This window comes from Xenopus laevis, chromosome 7L (assembly GCF_017654675.1).
Source record: "Xenopus laevis strain J_2021 chromosome 7L, Xenopus_laevis_v10.1, whole genome shotgun sequence".
NCBI lineage: Eukaryota > Metazoa > Chordata > Amphibia > Anura > Pipidae > Xenopus > Xenopus laevis.
Genome location: NC_054383.1, coordinates 103,076,064 through 103,102,076, shown reverse-complemented (window position 1 = coordinate 103,102,076; position 26,013 = coordinate 103,076,064). Strand labels below are relative to the sequence as shown.

Here is a 26,013-nt window from a genome sequence, read left to right as displayed (position 1 = left end):
CCCTCCTCTTCCGGGCAAAAAATTCTGCAGCACCTGCTGGAAGGATTTCTGCAGTTCAGCCTTTCCTCCTTCAACCAGAGTTACGGAGGTTTGGGAAGATAGCCAGGAGAACTCTCCGTCCAGGGATGCAGTCTGGGACACAGCGGAAGCCTCCTCCGAGGAGGAATCGCAACAAGAGAGATTTTCAAATTCTTACATCGATTCAGATGAGGACTCTGAGGGGTCCAGCGGCTCCTTTGACTTATCCTTGGTTTCTCCTCTCATAAAGGCAGTTAAATTGACCCTGGGAGCAGAAGAGGATCCAGAGGGTACAGTATCTCTCAAGGTGCTTCCAAACCCCTCTAAGAGCCGTCAGACTTTTCCTCTCTTCCAAGAGGTCTCGGACCTCATAAAGACGGAGTGGAAAAAGTCAGCCAAAAAAGTGTCATTTCTATCTCAGGGTACGAGATTTTCTAAACTTTATCCTTTTAAGGAATCAGATGTCAAGGATTGGATCGCTGCCCCTGCCGTAGACCCGGCGGTTATCCATTTGGCAAAGAGGACTACCCTACCAATAGATGACAGTTCAGCATTGAGGGATCCTATGGATCGAAAGGCAGAATCAGACCTCAGGAAGAGCTTTCAGGTGGCCGGAGCGGCATGTAAGCCAGCAGTGGCCCTCATTTCGGTGGCCAAAGCTATGTCCTTTTGGATAGAAAGCATTGACAAAGCCCTTTCGGAGGGCGCCGACAAACAAGAAATTTCTTCTAGCCTTGCAGAACTCAAGTTGGCGACCGGATACATCTCTGAGGGGGCAATAGACCTGACTAGACTTGCAGCCCGATCTATGTCCCTTGCGGTTGCAGCACGAAGAGCCCTCTGGCTCAGAACCTGGTCAGCTGACGTCTCTTCAAAGATGAGTCTTTGCACCTTACCCTTTGAAGGGGGACGACTCTTTGGCCCCAGGCTAGATGATGTCATAACCAAGGCCTCGGGGGAAAAAGCCAATTCTTGCCTCAGGAAAAGAAAGATAAAAAACCCGTGCACTTCAAATCTCCCTTTTTTCGCGGCTCAGGAAGATTCAGGGGCGGACACCAGCAAAACAGGTCTTCTGCAGAGGGGTTCAGACCTTTTCAGTGGAAAAGAGGACAGTCCTCTTTTCAGGGAAACGATAGATCCAGACAGGCACAACCTAGCAAGAAATCCTCCTGACTATCCGTCGGATACCATTGGAGTAGGGGCCAGACTACAGCTTTTTCAAGAACAATGGCGATCTTCCATCACAGACCAATGGGTGTTGGATATCCTGTCGAGAGGATACCGTCTCGAATTCCTCAGGGTTCCTACGGGGAATCAGTTTGTAACTTCAACATTTCCGAAAGAGGGGGAAAAAAGAAGAGCCATAGACCACTATCTGCAGTGGCTTTTAAGGGAGCATGCCATATTACCAGTCCCACAGGAACAAAGGAACAAGGGATATTATTCAACACTGTTCCTAGTAAGGAAGATATCTGGAGGATGGAGGCCTATTCTAGACCTCAAGGTAGTAAACAGATACTTGAGGATCCAGAAGTTCAAGATGGAATCCATCTTTTCCATCATTTCAGCGGTCCTTCCAGGAGACTGGCTCCTCTCCATCGATCTGAGAGATGCCTACCTGCATATTCCCATTGCAAGTTCCCATCAGTGCTTCCTTCGCTTTGCCATTGGGGGAAGACATTTCCAGTTCAGATGCCTTCCGTTCGGCCTGTCCACGGCCCCGAGAGTTTTTTCCAAGATTCTGGTCACCCTCATTGCCCAACTAAGATTGGAGGGAATATCGATCTGGCACTACCTGGACGATATCCTAATATCAGCCAAAGAGGAGAAAACTCTGATCAAGGACAGAGATCGAGTCCTTTCCTATCTGAGATCCCACGGATGGATTATAAATTGGGAGAAGAGCCAACTAGTCCCATCCCAGTCCCTGGTCTATCTAGGAGCCTGGTTCAACACATTGGAGGATTTAGTCTCACTTCCTCCCCAAAAGATCTCGAGTCTGGTCAACTTAGCCTCAGAGACTCTTTCGAAGGACAGGTTGTCGGCCAGGGATCTAATGTCTTTGTTGGGATCCATGACTTCTACCATACCAGTCACAAGATGGGCAAGGTGGCACATGCGTCCAGCCCAGGCCTTATTTCTAGAGCAATGGAACAGGGAACAGAAGGACTGGGAGCAATGGATTTACCTCTCCCAATCATTCAAGAATTCCCTACACTGGTGGACTTCGTAAAGAAACCTAGCGAGAGGGTTTCAACTGTCACAACCTCAATGGAAGATTCTGACTACGGACGCATCATCCCGGGGTTGGGGAGCCCGGTTGGGACCAGAATGGGCACAGGGGCTTTGGCCGTCTCTTCAAACCAATGTCCCCTCGAATATCTTAGAGATACGAGCGGCAAAACTAGCTCTATTCTCTTTCGCCAGAGTCCTAAAGGGATCATCAGTGAAGATCCTCACGGACAATACAAGTGCGGTGGCCTATATCAAGAAGCAGGGAGGAACAAGGAGCAAATCTCTTTTTCAGGAGGTTCAGCCTATAATCCAGTGGGCAGAGAGCAACTTGTCTGCTCTGACGGCGGAACACCTCCCAGGGGTAAGGAATCAGGAGGCAGACTTCCTGAGCCGAAACAGCATCTCAAGCCACGAATGGGCATTGAACAGAGAGGTTTTTCAGAGCATAGTGGGAAATTGGGGTCTACCAGAGTGCGACCTCCTAGCCTCTCACCTCAATGCAAAAGTCCCGAGGTTCTTCTCGAGGAGATATTGCCAGACAGCAGTAGGATCAGATGCTCTACTGCAGACATGGTCCTTCAAGCTGGCGTATGCATTTCCTCCATTCCCTCTAATACTGAGAGTTCTTCAAAAGCTCATTCAGGAGAGAGGAGATCTGATTCTGATTGCACCAAACTGGCCACGCAGGCCTTGGTATCCCCTGCTCCTAAAGTTGTCAACAACTCCTCCTTGGCCACTACCAATGAGGAAGGACTTGCTCAGCCAGGGCCCTATTCTGCATCCGAACCCAGCAGCCCTATCCCTACAGGCTTGGAGGTTGAGCGCAAGAGATTGGCCACACTAGGCCTCCCCAGGGAGGTGGTAGACACCTTACTCAAAGCAAGGAAGTCTTCAACATCTCGCACATACTACAGGATATGGGAAAGATTTATGCTCTGGCGCTCACACAGTGAATATATCTCGGATAACATCTCCCTTCCTCAAGTCTTAGGATTCCTACAGTCAGGTCTGGACAAGGGCCTACAATATAGGACCCTTAGGGTGCATGCCTCAGCTCTGTCAGCTCTATCTGGATCCACTTGGTCTGCAGACCCGACAGTACAAAGATTTTTCAAGGCAGTCTTAAAGATACGACCTCCTGTCACCAAATCTCCTCCGGCATGGAGTCTTCCTTTAGTCCTAAAATCTCTATCAACAACACCGTTTGATCCCTTGGAATCAATATCTACATGGCTACTCACTCTTAAGACTCTATTCCTGCTGGCCATCGCCTCAGCTTGCAGAATAGGAGAGTTGCGCCCAAGGACATATCTCCTTTTTTCATGACAGGGTTTCTTTAAAACCTACAAGATCCTTCTTGCCGAAGGTAGTCTCCACATTTCATCTGAGAAAAGAGGTGACTCTTCCCATTTTTCCGGAGAATTTGGAAAACTCAGAGGAATTAAGGAAGATAGACCCAGTCATCTGCCTAAGACGTTATCTGGAAGTTTCGGCTGCCTTCAGAAAGTCAGATACTCTTTTTGTTATTCCAGCTGGGAGTAGAAGGGGGCAGGCCGCTGCCTCTTCTACCATCAGTAGATGGATTTCCTTGTGTATTTCCAAGGCCTATGAAATACAGGGCAAGCTAGCTCCGGAGGGTTTAAGAGCCCACTCTACTAGGGCTGTGTCAACATCCTGGGCAGCATTGGCAGATGTTCCTACCCCACACATCTGTGAGGTGGCCTCCTGGGCTTCGGCACGAACCTTTGTGAAACATTACAGGCTGGATATGTCCTCCTCGAGCAATCATTCCTTTGCTACTGGAGCTCACTTGGCCTTTACGACTCAATAAAACCCTTGCATATTAGTGGAAATTTTACTTCTCATTTTTTTTACCCACCCCTTGCTTAAGGGACATGGCTATATACATCCGTATGTAATGCTAATATGGAGTGGCCAGGAAAAAGAAGAATTCCTACCATACTTACCGTAATTCTCTTTTCCTGGCCACTCTCCATATTAGCATTTCCCACCCCTTTTTGTGAGTACAGATGCTTTTTATTAGACAAGGTGAGTGTGCTCCAGGGGTACCTTTTAAAGGCTTAGGAGGGAGGGACTATCTGGTCAGGGGGCGGGGACGGGGAATCCCCGTATGTAATGCTAATATGGAGAGTGGCCAGGAAAAGAGAATTACGGTAAGTATGGTAGGAATTCTTCTTTTTCTTGCTTTGGCAATAATCCTTTTATTTGTTATCAAAATTGTGCAGAGCTTAGTCCATGGAAAAAATGTTGCACCAACAATGAGTACTGATATTTTTCGGGTAGTGGATTATTACAGTGGATTATTAACTACATGAATTCTCTTTATTTTCAAGGAGCCTAAAACTTCAGCTCAATTAATGCAAGAGTGGGGCCTAGAAAATGTGGACTATGTCTTCTCAGAGGAAGATTATCATACACTGACCAATTACAAGGCTTTCAGTCAGTTTCTCAGGTAAAACAGCTATCTAATAATGTACTGCACTAATCTCATGAGTTGTGTTAGATGAATATTAAAACTTTATGTTCAGAATTGAATGCAAACCATGAGCAGCCATAATCATTTGGAAAGGATGGATTTATTTGTTGATATAATTACTATATAGTGTCTTTTTTTACAAGAAGATCTTTCATTTTTCTGGTACATCTATTTTTTTTTTTTTGCACTGATACAATCTTTGATTTTATTTCATTTTGTCATATCCTATCCTATCATTTGTAATTTTATTGTAATTTATTGTAACAGCAAACATTTAAATAATCTATCCCATATTTCTTTTACTATTGTGAAAGTTTGTGATAAAAAAAAATCTCCTCTGCCTCTAAAGTCACAGCCATTCCTCTGATATATTTTATAATGATAGTAAAATTTACAGTGTAGCTGCAGGCATATAGTACATTGGAGTTGGATAGGCTACACACACAGCTTCTGTAATTGCAATGAATTTTGGACAATTCTCTTAAAAAGCCCAAAAGTAAAGATGGGATCCCCTAGTTAAGCTGGTATTCAGTATGACACAATAGTAGAGTGTTGTCGACATATACAGTAGCTCTATTATTTAGTATATTTTTTATAAACTAAATGGCACTTAATTATTGAGCAGAGTTGATTTATGCACTGCATTTTCTCTCTGTGTCATTGTGCTATAGTAGCATCCAGACAATGTTGTAGGCCTTGATTGAATAACTTGACTAAAGGTAGAGCTCACATTGCTATGGTCTATGCAACTATCTAGTATAGGTCAATCTAAAAACAACTGGACTTGCTGAGTAATCAATGAAGACGTTTCACTACTCATCCGAGCAGCTTCTTCAGTTCAACTGACTGGTGTGGGAAGTTTTCGGCATATAAACTCTTCCACTAATCCATTTACAATGGCACATTGTAACTCTTCAAAGAGGTGACATCTGAAGAAATTCACAGAGGTGAAATTCCCACACCAGTCAGTTGAACTGAAAAAGGTGCTCGGATGAGTAGCGAAACGTCTTCATTGATTACTCAGCAAGTCCAGTTGTTTTTAGATTGACCTATACTAGATATACCATGACCTGGATGAATGAAAATCTTCATGGTCTATGCAACTGTCATTGAAGTGAATATGCTTTTGTTAAACATGTGTGAATTGTGAAAGAATTATGCATTTTTTGAAACAATTTAGGCCTTTAATTGCAAAGAAGAATCCGAAAATCCCAATGTCGAAGATGATGACTGTGCTTGGGGCCAAATGGCGGGAGTTCAGTGCTAATAATCCACTAAAGGGGAGTTCTGCCGCAGCAGCAGCTGCTGCCGTTGCAGCAGCAGTTGAAACTGTGGCTGTTGCTCCTCCACTATTGGTCAGTCCCCCCCAACCAGTCCAACCCGCACCTATTAGGAAGGCAAAAACCAAGGAAGGAAAAGGTATGTCCCCAACACCAATACATCCTATTGTTATGAAAGGCAGCAAAATATTTACAGACACTATTAGCTAATGGGATTCCTGTACCATATATAGTGAATAAAGTACCCCCTCTTGTAAAATATAAGGATATTATAAGTTACCGAGGAGTTTCATGACCATATAAAAACACAAGGCCGAGTGTTTTTATACAGGTCATGGAACTCCGAGGTAACTTCTAAAATCCTCATATTTTGCAACTGGGGGTACTTTATTTATTATAATACACAAGTTTCAGTGAGTCATGTGACAGAAATGACATCAGAACTCACTGTTTATAACTGATGACATCAGAACTCACCGTTTATAAGGATATAATTTACAAGATATTCATGGCTTTTGTGTATTGTATGGACATATTGTAATGGCCTTGACTCCAGCATTGTGTATTGAACATTGCTGGCAAAACACATTAACAAATTCACTGCTTTCTGCAAAGTGCAGATTTTTCCTTGTTTTTACCAATACTGCTTCATTGTCCCCAGAATTACAGTGTCATAAGAAGTGGCGTTTAAAAAATTCAACATTTTCTTGTTTAGTTCCTCCACTCCCTGAAGGACCCATCTCCACAACTTTATGACCTTATTTACGTCAACCTGGTGGGAATAAGTGGTCATAAAATATCTTTTTTTTGTTTTTGTATTATTTCCTTATTCATGTACTTAGATTTAGTTGGACTATGTTATGCTGCATTTGTCTCGGGGGTCTGAATTCATGTTCAAAAAGCTGACCTGCCAAAAGCACAGGGAAGAAGATACAAGGATCCTCTTATTTGAGAAAATTGCTTCGCTTTTGCCACTCACAAAAGTATAATGCTGTTTTCATAGGACCTGGTGTAAGAAAAAAATCTAAATCGTCCAAGGATAGCAAGAAAAAAGCTAAAGGCAAGAAAGTTACAAACCTGAAATTTAAATTTGGAGGGATGGCCAGTAAAAGGAGAAAAGGTTCATCAGTAAGTAATTTTAATATTTCCACTATCTCACATTTCTGAATATTTAATCTCAGTCTGCAGCCACAAAATAATCTACTGAATCTACAAGAAGTAACTGCCATTGTTGCATTCTCTATTTGTATCTACCACCATACATAATTAGGGATACCATCTGTCTGTCTGTCAATCTATATATTTCTCTATAAAAAGAAAAATCATAGGTTAAAGGGTCTTAGTAAAACAATGTTTTCAATTTTCTTTAAATATATCAAGCTGAACACCAGCATGGGATCTGTTATCTGGAAGCATGTTACTCAAAAAGCTCAGTATTGTAGGAAGGTCATCTATCATAGAGGCGTAGATTCACTAGGGTGAAGTAGCCGTAGCTAGCGAAAATTGGCTAGAAAGCCAATCTGCAGGCACATTGCCAATTCAATAACAGGCGCAGATGACAATTCGCTAGCGAATGGAACCGTCGCTAGTGTTCATTTGCACTCTATCGCCAGACGACTTTGACACTCAGAGTTGACTTCGCCATCTCAGACCAGGCGAACTGCTAAAATGAAACTAGATATTCCTCAATCTTATGTCAGTTACTTCATATCCTGTCTGCCGAAAATGCATCAAAGTTAAAAAAAACACTGGCGACTTTTCCTTTTTTTAAAGCGGAATTGCCTTCAAAGTCCTAACTTAAACTTTTTTTGGCTTAACATTTTTCCCCAGACATTTAAGAACATTTGGAACATTAATTTTACAGTGGGCTCATGCAGAGCATTATATTAACTCTCTTGTCTTTATTAATCCCTGGACATTTGTAATAAAAGTGGTAACTTCAAGCATTTGCACCAACATTTATAATAAAGACCTCCATACAACTTTAAATTACCTGCCCTTTGCAAATTGACCTGAGCGCACGATCACACTTGAATTCTCGCTAGGCACAAACGAACACTGCCGCATCTTCAATAAGAAGTGCTCGCACTGCCGAAGTAACGCTAGCAAAAAGTCACCAGTGTTCAGCATCCAGGACGAAACTCCACTTATAAGTGAATTGGCGTAGTCGTAGCGCATTCGCGCCTGGTGAACTGGTGCGAGCTCTGCAAAGCTGACGCTGGAGAAAATAATAAATAAAAAATGTAATGTAAATGTAAAAATACCTTGTTCTTGATCCAAACTAAGATGTTATTAATCCTTATTGGAAGCAAAACAAGCCTATTGGGTTTATTAAGGGTCCCATTTATTAAACCTCAAATTTATCTGGTCGAGTTTTTAAATGGGAAAACTCAAATTTTTAGAGGGAAATTTTTCGTTACTGAAGAATAATTGATAAATGACTTTGTTTTAGTAAATAACCCCCTTAATGTTTAAAGGATTTTTTAGTAGACTTTAGTTATGAAGATCCATATTATGGAAAGATCCATTATCTGAAAAACCCTAAAGTCCCGAGCATTCTGGATTACAGGTCCCATACCTGTAGATGATATTATCATGATATTCCTAAATTTCCAGCCAATTATTCTCTAAAATATATATTTCTATAGCTTTTTGACATTTGTTTTTACTTTTATCCTATGGATGTACTGAGAGAGGAATCTATTGTTGTTAGACCCACTTGCAGAACCCTTTTTATATCACCACCTACTGCCATGTTGCAATGCCATGATGCTTTCACAGGAAGATTTCAGGGCCTACCTTTCCAGGGGGTAGGATTGGGTTGATAGCATTGCAAAGTACATTGCAGCTAGAAAACTCAGTCATTTTTTTCGGTAGAAATAGCTGCAACATGAGTAATAATTTAATTTGGACATAGAATACACAGAGAGAAACTATACAAGGGTGACATTTTAGGGCTCGCTTTTATGGGGGGGGGGTCTAGGTGCAAAATAAAGCACCACGGGTAAAGCAAGGTGTTCTGGAATGAAGTACATTACTATTTCTCAGGACAAGCATTAGGTATAAGTCTCTCTCTTGCATTTGTGAACACTGCGCTGATGTTGGCATATAATCAGTTCTCCCTTGTACGGCGTTTGTTTTAGTGTATTCATGATACAGTACAGGCATAAGCAAAAAACAACAAAAACAATAAGCAACATAATTGTACTGGGTGTTTATTTCAGTTGCTACTGCTAGTTGAGTTACATTCCTGTACACTAAACTTCCTGTAAATAACATTTACAGCATGAATCCATACTGTTGTGGCTTAGAACCATTTCTTTATACTATTATTATTAGTAGTAGTATTTGTATAGTAATGATAATATATTGCTATTACAGTCATATCTATAAATATGTGGTTACTTAAATCTGTCTTTCATGTATACTGTACATTTATATATACACATTTACACACACGTAGAGGTCTGCTAAAAGAAAGGATCCATTTCTCCTGTTTATCAGACATGTATATGTGACACATACATATTTATGCATATAATTAGTATTTCTGTGGAAACAGAGTTAGAAATTCAGAATTCAGAGTATTCTGTAAGGCTGGGTTTAAAATTACAGAAAGTAGCCAGGCTGTTCTTGTTTTACACACAGACTAATGCAATGCCAATGTAAAAATATGTCAAGTGAGTTTCCCTTCAGATTTTATAGGGAATAGTGTTCATCCTGTTGTAAAATTAGAAATCACCTAGGAGTAAGAGACAAAAACGAAGGCAGGGCCTGATTTAAAAAAACTGTGCCCCTAGGCCCCCCACCACAACATGCACCCATGTTGCTTGCACCCACCTCACACCCTACCTCCCACCTGCTTGTACCGACCCCCTCCCTTTGTACCACCCCCCCTCCGCTCACAATCCTGGCACCAGCCTGCTACTTTTTGCCCATTGTGATCTCTTCCAATGGGGACTGGGTGGGCAGGAGATTCAAACCGCTGTCAAAATATCCCGTCTCCAATTTTTACCGTCCTAGTCCCAGGCCTTTGTGGTACAAATCCTGGCCTGATCGAAGGCCAATTCCTTTAAAACAGTTCATGGAATTCCTCAGTAAGTTCTAATATTTTACAACAGGGGTACATTATTTTTTTTTTAAATGTCAGTGATTCATGTGACAAATCACACCAATAAGATTGACTAAGATTGACTAAAACTGATAACATCACCGTGCACCATTTATAACAGGGGTGTCCAAAAAATAGATTGGGATCTACCGGTAGACCTTTAGTTGGTGATCAGTAGATCTCAAGACACTGTCAACAAACAGCTTGTCTAAATCACCCTCCTGGTTCATGTTTTTCATTCAGTTATTACTTTGTCACATAAGAAATAGTTGTTTGTTAAATATATCAATATTCATTTTCTCATAAATCTATATTTAATATGTTTTATGGAACAAAATGCTAACAACATTTTATGGAAGTAGATCATAATGGGACAACATGACTAAAAGAAGACCTTGCGTTAGTAAAGTATGGTCACTCCTGGTTTATAAGGATATATTTTACAGGATATTCATGGATGAATAAACGTGGGAGCACTTACTGGTCAGAGTTTAGCTCCAGCCTGCTGCACAAACACTGCGATCCCATACAGCCAAGTTCCATATAGAGCACGAGAAAAATGGAGCACCAAAGGAGCCGATTATTCATCCTTTAAAAAATAGAAATTTATTGAAGAATCATTAAAAATGGTAAAGGAATGCCCAGAACATATTTTAGGCTGCCCGCTTTACGCGATTTGTGGCTACCGGCCACTTACTCAGAAGCTTCAATAAATTTCTATTTTTTAACGGACGAATAATCGGCTCCTTTGGTGCTCCATTTTTCTCGTACTTTAACAGGATATTCATGAGTCTTGTGTACTATATCAGTATTTGTTTCTGCCATGAAAAGAATTCTTTTTATTCAGTGACCAGCCAGTAAGCCCTCCTCTTTTTCAGACATAAGGGTTGTCTAGTGTTGAACTGTCTTACTTTTTTAACAGACCCTGTGTGAGGCTCGTAATCACTGCTTGATGAATCCAGGCATCAGGGGTCTATGTATTAGTCAGGTAATAAGTTTGCTTTTTTTTTTCTCAGGTCATTTGTAAGATTTTTCTTTAAATGGTCCAGTAACACCCAGAAATGAAAATGCCTGTAATCCATTTAGATAAAACGTCTGCACTTCCGAAAATTTCTGAAAAGCATAATATTTTGATAAAAAATTTCAGTAGTTTTGTTTTGAAGCACTTTTGGGTAAAGCTTATAGATATATGTTATCTAAGAATCGAGAAAATAGGATTTTTACATTAAATTAAACATTTTAACAGGCAGTGTAGAAAGTAGTATATGAATTTAAATAGTTTACATTCTTTGATGTTGCTGGTCCTTTATATGTTAAGTGCTATACTAGTACTGTACAGTACTACAGGGCCGGCGCCCTAGGCAACCCAGTTGGGTTAAGTACGCCCTCCCCCCGGGTGTGTGTGTACGTGTGCCCGCGAGCACTATAACATAGGGGAGGGCAACGAAGGGGAAGCGTAAGGGGAGGGACATAGGGGAGGCAGTCACAGAGGGCGTAGGTGAGAGCTGCAGAGGGGAGTGAATCCAGACTAGGGGGTAGGTAGAAGTATCTTGAACAAACACCTGCCCAGCACCCACACAGCGTTACGCCCTAAGCAGGTGCCTCTTCTGCCTACCACTAATTTCGGCTCTGCAGTACTATGTGATAGATATACATTAGTCCTTAAAGGAATAGTTCAGTGTGAAAATAAAAACTGGGTAAATAGATAGGCTGTGCAAAATAAAAAATGTTTCTAATATAGTTAGTTAGCCAAAAATGTAATATATAAAGGCTGGAGTGAACAGATCTCTAATAAAACAGCCAGAATCCAACTTCCTGCTTTTCAGCTCTATAACTCTGAGTTAGTCAGCGACTTGAAGGGGGGCCACCTGGTACATTTCTGTTCAGTGAGTTTGCAATTGATCCTCAGCATTCAGCTCAGATTCAAAAGCAACAGATATGACCCATGTGGCCACCCCTCAAGTCTCTGATTGGTTACTGCCCGGTAGCCAGGGTAACCAGTCAGTGTAAACCAAGAGAGCTGAAAAGCAGGAAGTAGTGTCCTGACTGACTTGTTATACTTCAAATCACTCCAGCCTTTATACATTACATTTTTGGCTAACTAACTATATTAGAAACATTCTTTATTTTGCACAGGCTATCTATTTACCCAGTTTTTATTTTTACACTGAACAATTCCTTTAAGGGGTGTGTTTATTAACATTGGAGACAAACATCTCTGGTGATGTTGCCCATTGCAACCAATCAGCAATTAGATTTGAACTGCCACCTACAAGTTAGAAAAGAAAAGCAAAGATCTGATTGGTTGCTATGAGCAACATCACCTGATGTTTTTCTCCAATGTTAATAAATATGCCCTTAAATGTAACATTGCTTACCCTGTGATGTGGTTGAACCTGCACACAGGGGGGCAAATTCACTATGCGCCGAAGCGCCTAACGCTAGCGTCAATTCGCTATTCGCAAATTCACTAACGGACGCTGGCGTAACTTCGCTAGTGTAACTTCGCACCCTTACGCCTGGCGAATTTGCGCAACGGACGTAACTACGCAAATTCACTAACGCGCGCATTGTTCTGAAGGCTACCTTTTACGCTAGATTTCCTTCGCCACCTCAGACCAGGCGAAGTGCAATAGAGTACATAGGGATTTCTTCAAAAAAAGTTAAAATTTGTGCGGCGAAGTTACGCCTGGCGCAACTACCAATTTTAGTGAATTTCCCACAGGGTATCTATGCAAGCCACTATTTAATAAGACTATTACTGTTATCTATGCAAGGACATTTGAAAGGGTTGCTTGGGCCCAGCTTGGAGGATACTGATATACAGAGTTCAGCACCAGAAATGAACTTGCCTTGTGTACTTCAAAAGTTGAGCTTCGGTTTTGTTTTGAAGGACACAGTACTGGCAGACTGTGTATGTTGTTTCTTGAAAGATCGTACCTTGCCCAACCCAGGCGATTTCAGAAAGTTCCTCTTTCCATATAGCTGCACACATTGGGATGGGGTGGGTGTTGCTAGGCTTGGGGCAGTTTAGGGGAACATTTGAGCAAAACTAATGAAGCAGTGCTGCATCATCGATATGATATCAATATGTGAAGAAAATTTAAAAAAATATAATTATATAGTGCACAATCCATTCTGAAATAATACATGTACTGTATATGTTAACATTTAAAAATGCTTTCTAGCAATGCATTGTCAGAACATGTTTTGGAGGAGGTCATGTAGGAATGGGAGTCATTCTTTCTAATAGTTTTTGTATTCTTTAATTTACAGGGTCTTATTTTGTTCATATTATGTTTTATGTACCATTGTAATTGAATGAGACTGATAATGTGGTTTGAGCATACGCTTGATATATACAATTAGATATTTTCTGTTATACACCACAATAACTTATGTTATCCTTCTTTCTGTGACCTAGCTATATTCACAGATCTAGTTCCTTGTTTAATATATAATCCATGTGAGAAGCTTCTTCCAAACATAACCAGAACAAGAAGGAAACCAGATGGCACTCACAACAGAAAAGTGTGCTAGGTATTCTTGGTTTCTTGGAATCTACCCCCTTTCTCAAGTGATGCCCCGAAACTTGTGTGGATATCGTAATAAAACAAGAATATCTAGCACACTTTGCTGTTGTGAGTGCCATCTGATTTCCTTCTTGTTCTGGTCATGTATGGAAACCCTGAGTAGCAGACGTCCCAGATAGACCACACTATTTGTTACACAAAACCTGGATTTGTGTTAAAGGAATTCTTCCAAACATATTACTTAGTAAAGCCATTTTATTATTTGTTATATTCATTCAGTTTGACCATTCACTTCATTGATCACCCATAGCAGAAAAATAAGTATGATTGATAGCCCTGTTCTGTGTATTAAGCTGGCCATAGATGCAAAGATCCGATCGTACAAATCATCGTACGATCGGACTTTCCCATCTCCCGACCCGCCACTAACCATTCAGATCAAAGTCTTACCAGTCAGATTAGTTAAAGAACAGATCAGCAATGTTTTGCCCCTGACAGCAATCGTACGATATCTATGTCCAACCAAAGCTAGTGACAGTCTCCCACTGAAAATTGTACGAACGGCAATACACGCATGGAGATATTATCGGCAGCCGACAGAAATTTTCTAACCTGTCCGATCGACCAAACGACCGATCTCCGCCAGACGAAAAATTTCGGGACTCTCCACACACGGTTCGAAAATCGTACGAATCCTCGATTCGTACGATCAGATCTTTGCGTCTATGGCTAGCTGTAGCCTGACCTGGAAGTGCATAGGCCAGAGATATGACTGGTGGGCTCACCAACAGGACTTTTTGGGCTTCTATCTAAGATAAAACTCTGATGTATATTTAGATACCATCTTTTTCTGAAGTTCTGGTTTTTGCAATGGTTTCTATGAGCTCAGGTGAAACCTTTGTAAGTTGTGTTTGGTGGAAATTGCGATTCGTGACATGGGATAAAACCCCTGTGAAAATAAACAGAAAGAATAGATAATTAACCATATTATGGTTCACCTTCCATTTCTGCAGCGATAAACCACCCTTCTACATAGTAACTAAGCTGCATAAATACATGTTGATGGTACAACAATCCTGCTGGGGTATTTTACTGTTTAAATGTATTTTAGAAGCCTTAAGGAATCGTGATCCAAATTATGAAAGAACCCAGGACACAAGTATTTGAGATAATATATCCCATACCTGTTAGTGACATCTGGCTGCACTATTTATATTCAAGCCTGCCCCAAACCCTCCTGTGATGTCAAAGGTAGGAAGGTTTTTTGCAGAAGCATCACTGGAGGGGATGGGATAAGTGTGATGACATTAACGGTAGTTCTGGGACACAACAGAGATCAGAAGGGGGCTGGCCGGAAAAAACAACCCAGGTTTAGTGCGTTATGTCAGTACGAACCCGTGCATACTATATATATATAAAATCTGTTTTAATAAATTTAAATTAAAAACTGCCCCTCAACTTTCCATGGATATACTAAGCTTTAACGTTTGAACTAAGCATTTCTCAAATACCAAGATACACTTGTATTAAGAACTAATGAGTGCTTGCTAATTAGCTATTACATGAATACTTCTTACTGTAGCTATTACTATAATGAAACAAATTGTGTATAATAAATATCTATTCTGGCTCTTGTTAGCTTTATATGATTTTAAAGGTAACCTTTTATGAAATATGTTTGTGCATTGTTTTGTTTTTGTCATTTGATTTCCTCATAAAAGAAGTATATTACTTAATACTGTATATAAAGGAAGCAAGTAACACCTCTATAAGCATCAGTCCAGGGAACGAAATTCATAAAGATGCAGTGATTACCTAGGTGCCCAAGATATAATAGCCTTTACGGAATAGGCCCCTAAGTACTCCCATGTTTGCCTGGCCACTGAGTTCTGCCATTTAAAAACATTATCGACTATATGAGATTTTATGTGTTGTACTCACAGAGTGAGGAGGATGAAAGAGAAGAGTCTGACTTTGACAGCGCCAGCATCAACAGCTCATCTGTGCGGTCGGATATCAGTGCTGGATTAGGAAAGAGAGGCAAAAGAGTAAAGAAAAAGAAGAAAGGTAATTGCTCTAACATTTTAAGACCTTTTTGTTTTGAATCCTCTGTCCTTCTTTCCCTTTTTAATACTTAGTACTAGAATAAACAGCATACACTATCATACTGTCTTTTTAATACTGATTCTTAGTACTCTGCTAATGTTCCTGCCTACTGAAACAAGAGATCCTGATCAAATGTCTAGATATTACTGGCTCAGGCTTCAAACTGTAAGAATTCTGAGGTATCTGGTTATAAGTGAGAACAATTTAGCACACATTAAGAATCTGGCAGAACATAGAAGAGCAGAGGTAAATGGCACATCTTTTAATCTTTTACTCCTGTGAGCAACTCTTAAGAGTGTGTCAATGTACCGGATTTCATTATTTCTGATTAAAGATAAAAGGGGTCTTTTACTATGACCCTGGACACTACAGCACTAATTGGGCAATGTAAAATATTTTGTTAGTGCAAAGAACATTTGCAAAGACCATCGTAAAATTTCGCAATCACGAAGTGTATTTTGCGACCAAATATTTAACGAAACTCCAGAGCAGGTGTTAACGCTAACCTTTACTTAGCAATGTAATATTGGCCAGCCAATCATTTTGCATTGCAAACAGCACTAAACATTCGCTAAAACGCCATTTTAAACATGCTTTCGATTTTTAAATACAAAATCTTACTGCTCATTTAAAAAGCAATTACACCCCAGGTGTGGCTGCCCTCTGTTTCTTCTCCAGAGTAGGAGGTAAGTACAGGTGGGGCAGGAGGGTTGGAGGTCAACTTGCCTCCCCCCACCCCTTATGAATGCAGAGCTGCTAAAGGTAGCAATGGGAAATTTTGCTAGAGACATTTTTAGCCAGTGGCCCCTCTACAAGGCAGGAAATCTCAGATTAAATAATAATAATAAATTCCTTGAGTCCCTAATGAGAGATTCAATTATTTCCACTTCTCTCGCTGTAATTTTACAAATTTATGGTGAGGGGATGTAATTTGACAAGCAACCTTGTTTCAGTTTCTTAACAACAATAATAATAATGCAAAATATATTTAAAAGTATAGACTATGAAGGACAGATTTTTAAGCACATGTCCTAACTAGGGAGCTGTTATTGAACAGAGCTGCATATTTCCCTTTTAAGCAGTCTAATTCTAACTACACATACGCAGACACACTGATTTTTACAATGAATTATGTTTCATTAAAGGTATTGTAGAAATTCAGTTACACATGGATGCAGCTGCGGTCTTATCACTAACTTAATATAGCAAGCTCTGCACACATAGGACAGAGAAGTATTCATGTGAATGTATAATTAAGACGATTGTGTTTATCATTTCAATCTTAGATCATGCCGTTAATCATTGAAATTAGGAAGGAATAATGATCTTGTGGTGTGCACAAACGCTACGGCTGTAAAATGATTCATCGTTTAATGAGCATTACATCTGCACTGGAATTTGTTTTATAGAATTACTTAACATACTAGAAATATGCTGTTCTTTGCTTGACGACTTTTTATAGATATTCAAGAAGTGCTAAATTAAGAAAATAATCTGAATATTGAGTCTAGAGGGGTTATTTACTAAAATCTGAATTTATCTCATTGTCCCAATAAAAAAAGCTCGACCAAACTCCCATGCCTGATTCTGACTTATTTATTAATAAATTAACTTGATTTAATTGGATCAGTAAAAAACTCGAAAAAATACTTGAATCGTACGGTTTTTTTTGGGATCTTTTCCCAAAAAAGCTAGATTTTTTGGAGTTTTTGCCCATAAACTTTGAAAAAGTTGGATGTTCTTGGTAAATCCAACACAGGCCACTATAACTTCAAAATTGACATAGGTGCCTCTCCCATTGACTTATACAGGACTTCTACAGGTCTGATTTTCAGATTCAGGCTTTTTGCAGCATCGGGGCATAATAAATCTTGAAAAATTCGAGTTTTTGCCAAAAAAAGCCAGATTAGAAAGGTTTAGTAAATATAGGTATGGGACACGTTATCTGGAAACCTGTTACCCAGAAAGCTCCTAATTACAGATAGGCTGTCTCCCATAGACTCCGTTTTATTCAAATAATCCAAAATTGTAAAAAAAATTGCTTATTCGAAGCAGAACCAACCTATTGGTTAATTTAATGTTTACATGATTTTTTTTTTAAACATAAGGGATGAAGATTCAAATTAGGGAAAGATACCTTATCCTGAAAACCGACCGCATACTTGTAACCCCCTAGGGGTCAGATTAATCATAATTGTGTTTTTTTTAACATATGTGACATAGCGATTTTACTTTTCCTTTTTACTTCCTATTGCAACTAATCTTTCAATCTTTCTCATAGAATGCTGGTATGTTTAGTACAGAGATTTTTTTGCATGGTGTCCCCATTTTGTCATTATGTGTACCTATGCTTGTTAGCCCAGGCTTGTGTTCCAGGAGTCCCAGGACCTCACATTTACGTCCGTATTGCCTATCTCATTATATTCAAATTCACCTGCCTGGTGTTACTACTATCACAAATTTCTTGAGGATGCAATGGGGCCCACAAATCAAAACTTGGGCCCAAAACGCCCCTTGCATTGTGGTGGTCAAAACCCAATGTGCCATAGGCCTTCATAGCTTTGCAATTATTCCTCATTCTTGTTATGTTTTTAAATTATTTACTTTAAACTATATGTGCAGAGAAATGTAACAGATCCCATTCTAGCATGTTGGTTTTTAAGGGACTTACAGCTGCAGGTTGACCTTCATTATAGCCGATATGGGAACATTCATTTCTGTGGGGGTTTTTTGTAATCTTTGTTGATGCTATGTGAACAGAAATGCAGTGTAATCTCCCTCGCTGGGTTTACAGTGAGAGCCCTTTGTTAAAATCACGCTAACGAATATAAATTCATGAACTAATAATATGAGCCCGGTTGTGAATTTATTATGTAGTTGCATGCAAAGGCACTTACATTGTGACATATCCATGCAAACAAGCTTGAACAAACTTGCTCTGGCAATTAAGAAAGTAAAATCCCAATAAAATGGGAAATGCAGCATTAATTTGAATATATTAGTAGACAGCATAAAGAGCGCTACTTTGGCACTGTCAGCTCTCATTGTTTAGGCATCAGCCATTTTCTTTTTTGTTGTTCAAAATAACAGGCCTAGCATTGCAATTCTGCACTGCTTATGTGGCTGAAAATTGCTTTTCCTTTCTGGAATTTTCAAAGTATGATTGTAAGTTAAGTGACAAAAAATACTTTGGAAATGCGTTATTTTTTTTTTCTTGGAGTAATTGCAATGAAATATGTGTGTCTTTAAAAAAACATTAAATGCATATAATGGCAAAGGGGCCATTAAAAAAAAACAGAAAAATCCTGGACACAAAAATCATCCGTTTCTCTGCTTTGATGAGGGCCAGTGGAAAACAAATTACATTTTCAATCAATAATTGTATAAAATATATGCATTTAGCGTATGTTTTATGTTAGAGGAGAATAGGCAGTACAGGCCCCATTAGGGGGTAGAATATCATGTGGAAACATAAGGGAGACATTCAGTTTGAGGAGAGAAAAAAGAACAAGTTTCAATTTTTCACAGACTTTAATAGAGTTTTTATGTGATAAAAAGTATGTTGTCCTTCTCACTGCATTGCACCTGGCTTTGTGGAAAAATCTTTTAATTGAATTAGAAGATAATCTTTTCTCATCAAATTGAATCTGGCTCTGACCCATTATATCCTTTTAGTCATGGGTGGATTAATGCCCAGGCTACCCTAGGCTATAGCTTAAAGGAGAAGCAAACCCTAAAGTTAAAAAAACCCTACCCCCCTACCCTACATAAACCCCCTCCATCCTCCCCCACAGCCTAGCTGCTACCCCAGGCAAATGCTCCTAACTGTTTACTTACCCCTTGGTTCAGATTCACAGCACCGAATCCAGGATTGAGTTTGGAGTTCGGAAAAGTATTTGGCTTTTTTCAGCAGGATTCGGATTCAGCTCATGCCTGGCTGAACTGAATTTGAATCCTTATTTGCATATGTAAATTAGTGGTGGGAAGGGAAATCATGAAACTTTTTGTCACAAAACAAGGAAGTAAAAAAATCTATTTCCACTTTTTTCCTTCCAGACCCTAATTTGCATTGCATATGCAAATTAGGATTCAGTTCCATATTCTGCCAAATCTTTCATGGAGGATTGAGGGAATCGGCCGAATCCTAAATAGTGGATGCAGTGCATCCTTGCTATGAAATAAAGAAATTGGAGGATAAACGGAAAAGTAAATGAAAGACACAGAACAGGTTGTAGCCTCAAGGGATGCTGGGACCTTTAGTTTGACCCAAAATGGAAGGGATCTATACTTCATACAAGAAATGAAACTCAGTCATATGCACAGTCAAAGGGACATTTTGAAAGCAAAAATAACAGCAGAATAGCCATATCATTGCCAAACCTATTTACTATAAAGAGCACTGGTACAGTAGCTAAACTGATTTACCATGAAAATGACATTGACCTTATGCCTACCGTATATTGTACCCAGCTACTGCTGCATTCATACCATTCAGCACTACCAAATCAGGTCTTTGGTAAGAAGCAGCTTTAAAGTTGACAGTTTGATAACTATTTACAACTCTGTAATAAAAACATTTCCATTGCAATACACGCCCACTGCCAGACAGACTGACACACACACTCCAATGCGCACCCTTTGTCAGATTCATCAGAATACACGGATTTGTTTTTTACACTGTGGGAGGAAATGCAGACAAATAAGGAGAACATAAAAGCTCCTTCTGTTGGCGGAATAATGTATATACCATGTTTGAATTAGTTTGCTCTTTCTTCAGTAGGCTATAATAACCATTCTATCTTTCCAAGAGTACAGTAAAAACTAGAAATCCCAATAAGGAATGATTTGGCAAAATTAATAAAGCACGAGAACTCATGTTTTTTGTATAAATTATGTAATGGAACAAAATGTCAACTTTGACTCCCCCAAATGGCATATGTGATCGTATTCATAGCAGTTCTGATCTTTAAAGGGATACTGACATGGGAAAACATGTTTTTTTCAAAATGCATCAGTTAATAGTGCTGCTCCAGCAGAATTCTGCACTGAAATCCATTTTTCAAAAGAGCAAACAGGTTTTGTTATATTCAATTTTGAAATCTGACATGGGGCTAGACATATTGTCAGTTTCCCAGCTGCCCCAGTCATGTGCTCTGATAAACTTCAATCTCTCTTTACTGCTGTACTGCAAGTTGGAGTGATATCACCCCCTCCCTTTCCCCCCAGCAGCCAAACAAAAGAACAATGGGAAGGTAACCAGATAACAGCTCCCTAAAACAAGATAACAGCTGCCTGGTAGATCTAAGAACAACACTCAATAGTAAAAACCCATGTCCCATTGAGACACATTCAGTTACATTGAGAAGGAAAAACAGCAGCCTGCCAGAAAGCATTTCTCTCCTAAAGTGCAGGCACAAGTCACATGACCAGGGGCAGCTGGGAAACTGACAAAATGTCTAGCCCCATGTCAGATTTCAAAATTTAATATAAAAAAATCTGTTTGCTCTTTTGAGAAATGGATTACAGTGCAGAATTCTGCTGGAGCAGCACTTTTAACTAATGCGTTTTGGAAAACACATGTTTTTCCATGACAGTATCACTTTAAACAGTCTCTTCCATTTTGTTGCAGAAAAAATGCGAATTTAAATTTGCTCTTTTTTTTACTACACAGAGTCTTGTCATAATGTTAGGAAGTTATTATTCTTTTACTGCCTTTTTTTGTCCTGATCCATCTGCCTTCTTCAATTATCAAATTAGCAAATCTAATTAAACGTAAAAGCACTGTCATTAAAGTCGGTGCAAAGCAATCTACACACTCTTGAAATGTTAAGCACTATGTTACCTTGTGCGGCTGTTGTTAATGTCAAGCTAATCCATTCAGAACACACCAAATGATAAAATTACAAAATAAATGAGAACAAGATATTTACTTTTTTTTCTTCTTGTAGTTGAAGAAGGTGACGGTTATGAAACAGATCATCAGGATTACTGCGAAGTTTGCCAGCAGGGAGGGGAAATCATATTATGTGACACATGCCCCCGTGCCTATCACCTTGTCTGCCTGGATCCTGAACTGGAAAAAGCCCCAGAGGGCAAGTGGAGTTGTCCACACTGTGTAAGGCTTTGATTTTTTTTGCAATGATTAGTGATTATTTGGAATGTATTCCAGTTTTCAGGTCAGTAACATTCGTTAAAAAAGATAGAGTTTTGAGATCAAATTTATTAGAGTAATAAACACAATAATTCGAAATTCGACCTTTGATAAATCTGACCCTAGGTGGTATGTATATATTCTTTTTTTGTGAAACTGTTATTGACTTGTATACTATGTAAATGTTGTAATATGTACCTTAAATATATTTAGATAAAGATGTTTCTGTTTTTGCAATACCACCCTTGTGTTTATGGTTTTTGCAGTGTGCAAGACCTATTTACACTATGGGGCCGATTCACAAAATGTCGAATATCGAGGGTTAATTAACCCTCGATATTCGAATGGGAATTAAAATCCTTCGACTTCGAATATCGAAGTCGAAGGATTTTAGTGCAAATAGTGTGATCGAATTATTCCTTAGATCGAACGATAAAATCCTTCAAATCAAACGATTCGAAAGATTTTAATCCAACGATCGAAGGAATATCCTTCAATCAAAAAAAGTTAGCCAAGCCTATGGGGACCTTCCCCATAGGCTAACATTGAGTTCGGTAGCCTTTAGATGCGAACTAGGGGGTCAAAGTTTTTTTTTAAAGAGACAGTACTTCGACTATCGAATGGTCGAATGATTTTTAGTTCGAATAGTTCGATTCGAAGTTGTAGTCGAAGGTCGTAGTAACCCATTTGATGGTCGAAGTAGCCCAAAAAACACTTCGAAATTCGAAGTTTTTTTACTTCGAATCCTTCACTCGAAGTTAGTGAATCGGCCCATATGACTCATGTATTACATAATGCATCATATTGTATCTATTGTTTATTACTTGAAAATTTAATTAATGTCCTATTTAAGCAAAAAGTTGTTCACTTTTGAGTAATTTACTTGTTCTCTGAATTCTTAAAGGGGATCTAAAAGCAAAAAAAACTATAATCACTCAATGCATTTGCTGCGTAATATGGAACAATTTTACAATATAAACCATTTAAAACATCTCTAACTTCTCTAAGAATAAAGTGCTCCAATTTTGTTTGTCAGGCAAATCCCCCCCCCCCCTCTTTCTCGGTTCTACCATGATTTTGACCCTTTAGTGAATTTTTAACAAGTTTCACTTGCAAGATGGACCTATATGGCATTTAAAATGCACAGAGAGTTTTGCCTTTATATCCCCTTTAAGACAGATTTTCTTATTTGTATAGTTGTATATAAACAAACAGATGCATACTAATTTGAAGATCATTTTGCTCATGTGTAAATTGCTGTTGGTTCTTAGGAAAAAGAAGGCATCCAATGGGAACCAAAGGAAGATGATGAGTATGAAGAAGATGGGGGAGAAGAAGAAGAAGAAGAGGAAGATGACCACATGGAGTTTTGTCGTGTTTGTAAAGATGGGGGTGAACTTCTGTGCTGTGACACTTGTCCCTCTTCTTATCATTTGCACTGTCTTAACCCACCTTTGCCTGAAATACCAAATGGTGAATGGCTGTGCCCTCGTTGTACGGTAAGAACTCATTTTGACTGACAAAATTTTTCTAAGGATAGCATTGGTTCTTCCCTAGAAAGTACAGTAAGTGGAGAAGGGAAAGTGGGTATTAAAAGCCCCTGTACCGTGAAACTTTTAGGGGGTTATTTACTAAACCTCAATTTTTCCTGGTCAAGGTTTTTTGGGCAAAAACAAAAAAGTTTTGGAGGAAAAAAAACCCCTCAAGATTTAATATACCTCGAAGCTGCTAAAAGTCCAATCTGAAAATCTTTCATCTCAAACTTTTCGAGGTCATGTAGAGTCATGTCAATGGCAGATGTCCCAATTTGAAGATATTGTGATCTACGCTGGGTTTCTTCCAATAATATAAAAAATTCGGGGGGTCTTCCCTACATGACTTTTTCAAGTTATTTTATTGCTAAATAAGATAAAATCGTGGATGGGAGTTTGGTCGAGCTTGGTTTACTAAAAGTACAACGAGGAAATTTTACATTGATTGTAAAAATAGATAAGAAAGAAGTAGGCTGCTGGTAGTACAGTGAGATAGTGATGTGTGTGTCATGTTTTTCCCAACCCGCACCCACTGATGATGTCACAAAAGGGGAGGGCTGAGCAGGCGGGCAGCTATAAAGCCAGAAGTCGGCAGTTGAAGGTGGCGGGGAGAGCAGGAGGAAGAGCTTCACCCGCCCGCTACCCGCAAAGGGGGTAGCGAGGTCGGCCTGAATCTGTGGGTATCGGGCAGGCCTGCACATCACTACAGAGAGCTATAACAAAACCAATTTTTGAGCTTAGAAATTATGGTCAGTTAAGTAAATGTTTGTGTGTGTATGTGTGTGTGTGTGAATCCTTGCCATTGCTTGAAAATGCAAAAAAAAAAAAACAAAGGCCATGGCCATATAAGGGTTTAAAATTCAAATGACAGGTAATGAGAGAAGAAGAATGGGACAGATAATTTGCCCTCAATTTGCCCTAACTATTAATACAAACACCTTTTTTGTATTTTTTTGGCCAAGTTATTATAAAGTGTTCAAAAAGTGGGAAGATCTTCCATTCTGCAGTTCCAATTTTAATGATTTCCTTAGTAACAGGGTTATAACTGATAAGATGCACCGAATCCAGGATTCGGCCAGGATTCGGCCTTTTTCAGCAGGATTCGGTTTCGGCCGAATACTTCTGTCCGACCGAACCGAATCCTAATTTACATATGCAAATTAGGGGTGGGGAGGGAAATCTAATGACTTTTTGTCACAAAACAAGGAAGTAAAAAATGTTTTCCCCTTCCCACCCCTAATTTGCATATGCAAATTCGGATTTGGTTCGGTATTCAGCCGAATCTTTCGCAAAATAGTGGATTCGGTGCATCCCTAATATATATATATATATATATATATATATATATATACACACACAATATATATGATAAAGAAGTTGAAACATTTATTTATGTTTTATCCTTAGTGTCCACCTTTGAAAGGCAAAGTTCAACGAATCCTACACTGGGTATGGCGAGAACCTTCCCCTCCATCAATCTTTCCTTCCGATATAGATCCCCTTATGCCACCTCCAAAGCCTATAGAGGGCATTCCAGAAAGAGAATTCTTCGTCAAATGGGCAGGGATGTCCTACTGGCACTGCTCCTGGGTTAAGGAATTACAGGTGAGGAAGTTTAATGTGTAAAGAAACCACCATTTTAGCATGGGTCATATAAAATATAATGAAATGCTCTTTTTAACCCTTGAATAATAAAATCTGTTTAAATACAGTTGATTTCAATGCAGTTTTCTATAAATGTATTCTGCTTATCTGATTTGGTCTGCTTTATGCCACTGTTATTAAAATCTTCACGGCGCAAATCTGAGGGTGAGAGGCCAGGGAACTGCCTCCCTTTTGTGGCCTAAAACCATCCTTGCATTCAGACATGTATTTCACCTCTGTATTAAATGTTTTGATAATGTATCATTTCAGCTAGAACTGTATCATACAGTCATGTTTCGAAATTACCAAAGAAAGAATGACATGGATGACCCTCCTCCATATGACTATGGGTCTGGGGATGAAGATGGCAAAAGTGAAAAACGAAAAAACAAAGATCCACTGTATGCAAAGATGGAAGAAAAGTTTTACAGATATGGCATAAAAGCAGAATGGATGATAATACACCGAATAATGAATCACAGGTAGGGGACGAAAGAGCCCATAAGGTGCATAAGGTGTAAAATATATGTTAATAGAGCAACACAACTAGGGGAGCAATTATTTACGCGGGAATGTGATGGGGAAATGTGAAGTGCTGGCTCAGGTAGACAAAACCTGTTGAGGTCTGTAGTCAGATTTTGGACAGGTTAAAGGGATACTGTCATTTTTTCAAAATGAATCAGCTGCTCCAACTGAATTCTGCACTGAAATCCATTTCTCAAAAGAGCAAACAGATTTTTTTATATTCAAATTTGAAATCTGACATGGGGCTAGACATTTTGTCAATTTCCCAGCTGCCCCTGGTCATGAGACTTGTGCCTGCACTTTAGGAGAGAAATGCTTTCTGGCAGGCTGCTGTTTTTCCTTCTCAATGTAACTGAATGTGTCTCAATGGGACATGGGTTT

General features: G+C 39.4%; 1 protein-coding gene across 5 annotated transcripts in view; it reads left to right on the top strand.

Annotated features, from left to right (window-relative positions):
• The window catches only part of chd5.L (chromodomain helicase DNA binding protein 5 L homeolog), a 135,691-nt gene that overhangs the window by 45,519 nt on the left and 64,159 nt on the right, over window positions 1-26,013 (top strand). For 4 of the 5 annotated variants that reach the window (XM_041569413.1, XM_041569409.1, XM_041569411.1 and 1 more), the window contains exons 4-12: window positions 4,608-4,726; window positions 5,931-6,169; window positions 7,034-7,158; window positions 11,064-11,129; window positions 15,618-15,741; window positions 21,729-21,895; window positions 23,203-23,430; window positions 24,871-25,068; window positions 25,378-25,589. In XM_041569413.1, the coding sequence (XP_041425347.1) occupies window positions 4,608-4,726; window positions 5,931-6,169; window positions 7,034-7,158; window positions 11,064-11,129; window positions 15,618-15,741; window positions 21,729-21,895; window positions 23,203-23,430; window positions 24,871-25,068; window positions 25,378-25,589 (1,478 nt within the window). The remainder of the gene's footprint in view (window positions 1-4,607; window positions 4,727-5,930; window positions 6,170-7,033; window positions 7,159-11,063; window positions 11,130-15,617; window positions 15,742-21,728; window positions 21,896-23,202; window positions 23,431-24,870; window positions 25,069-25,377; window positions 25,590-26,013) is intronic. The other variant, XM_041569410.1, reaches the window with a different exon arrangement.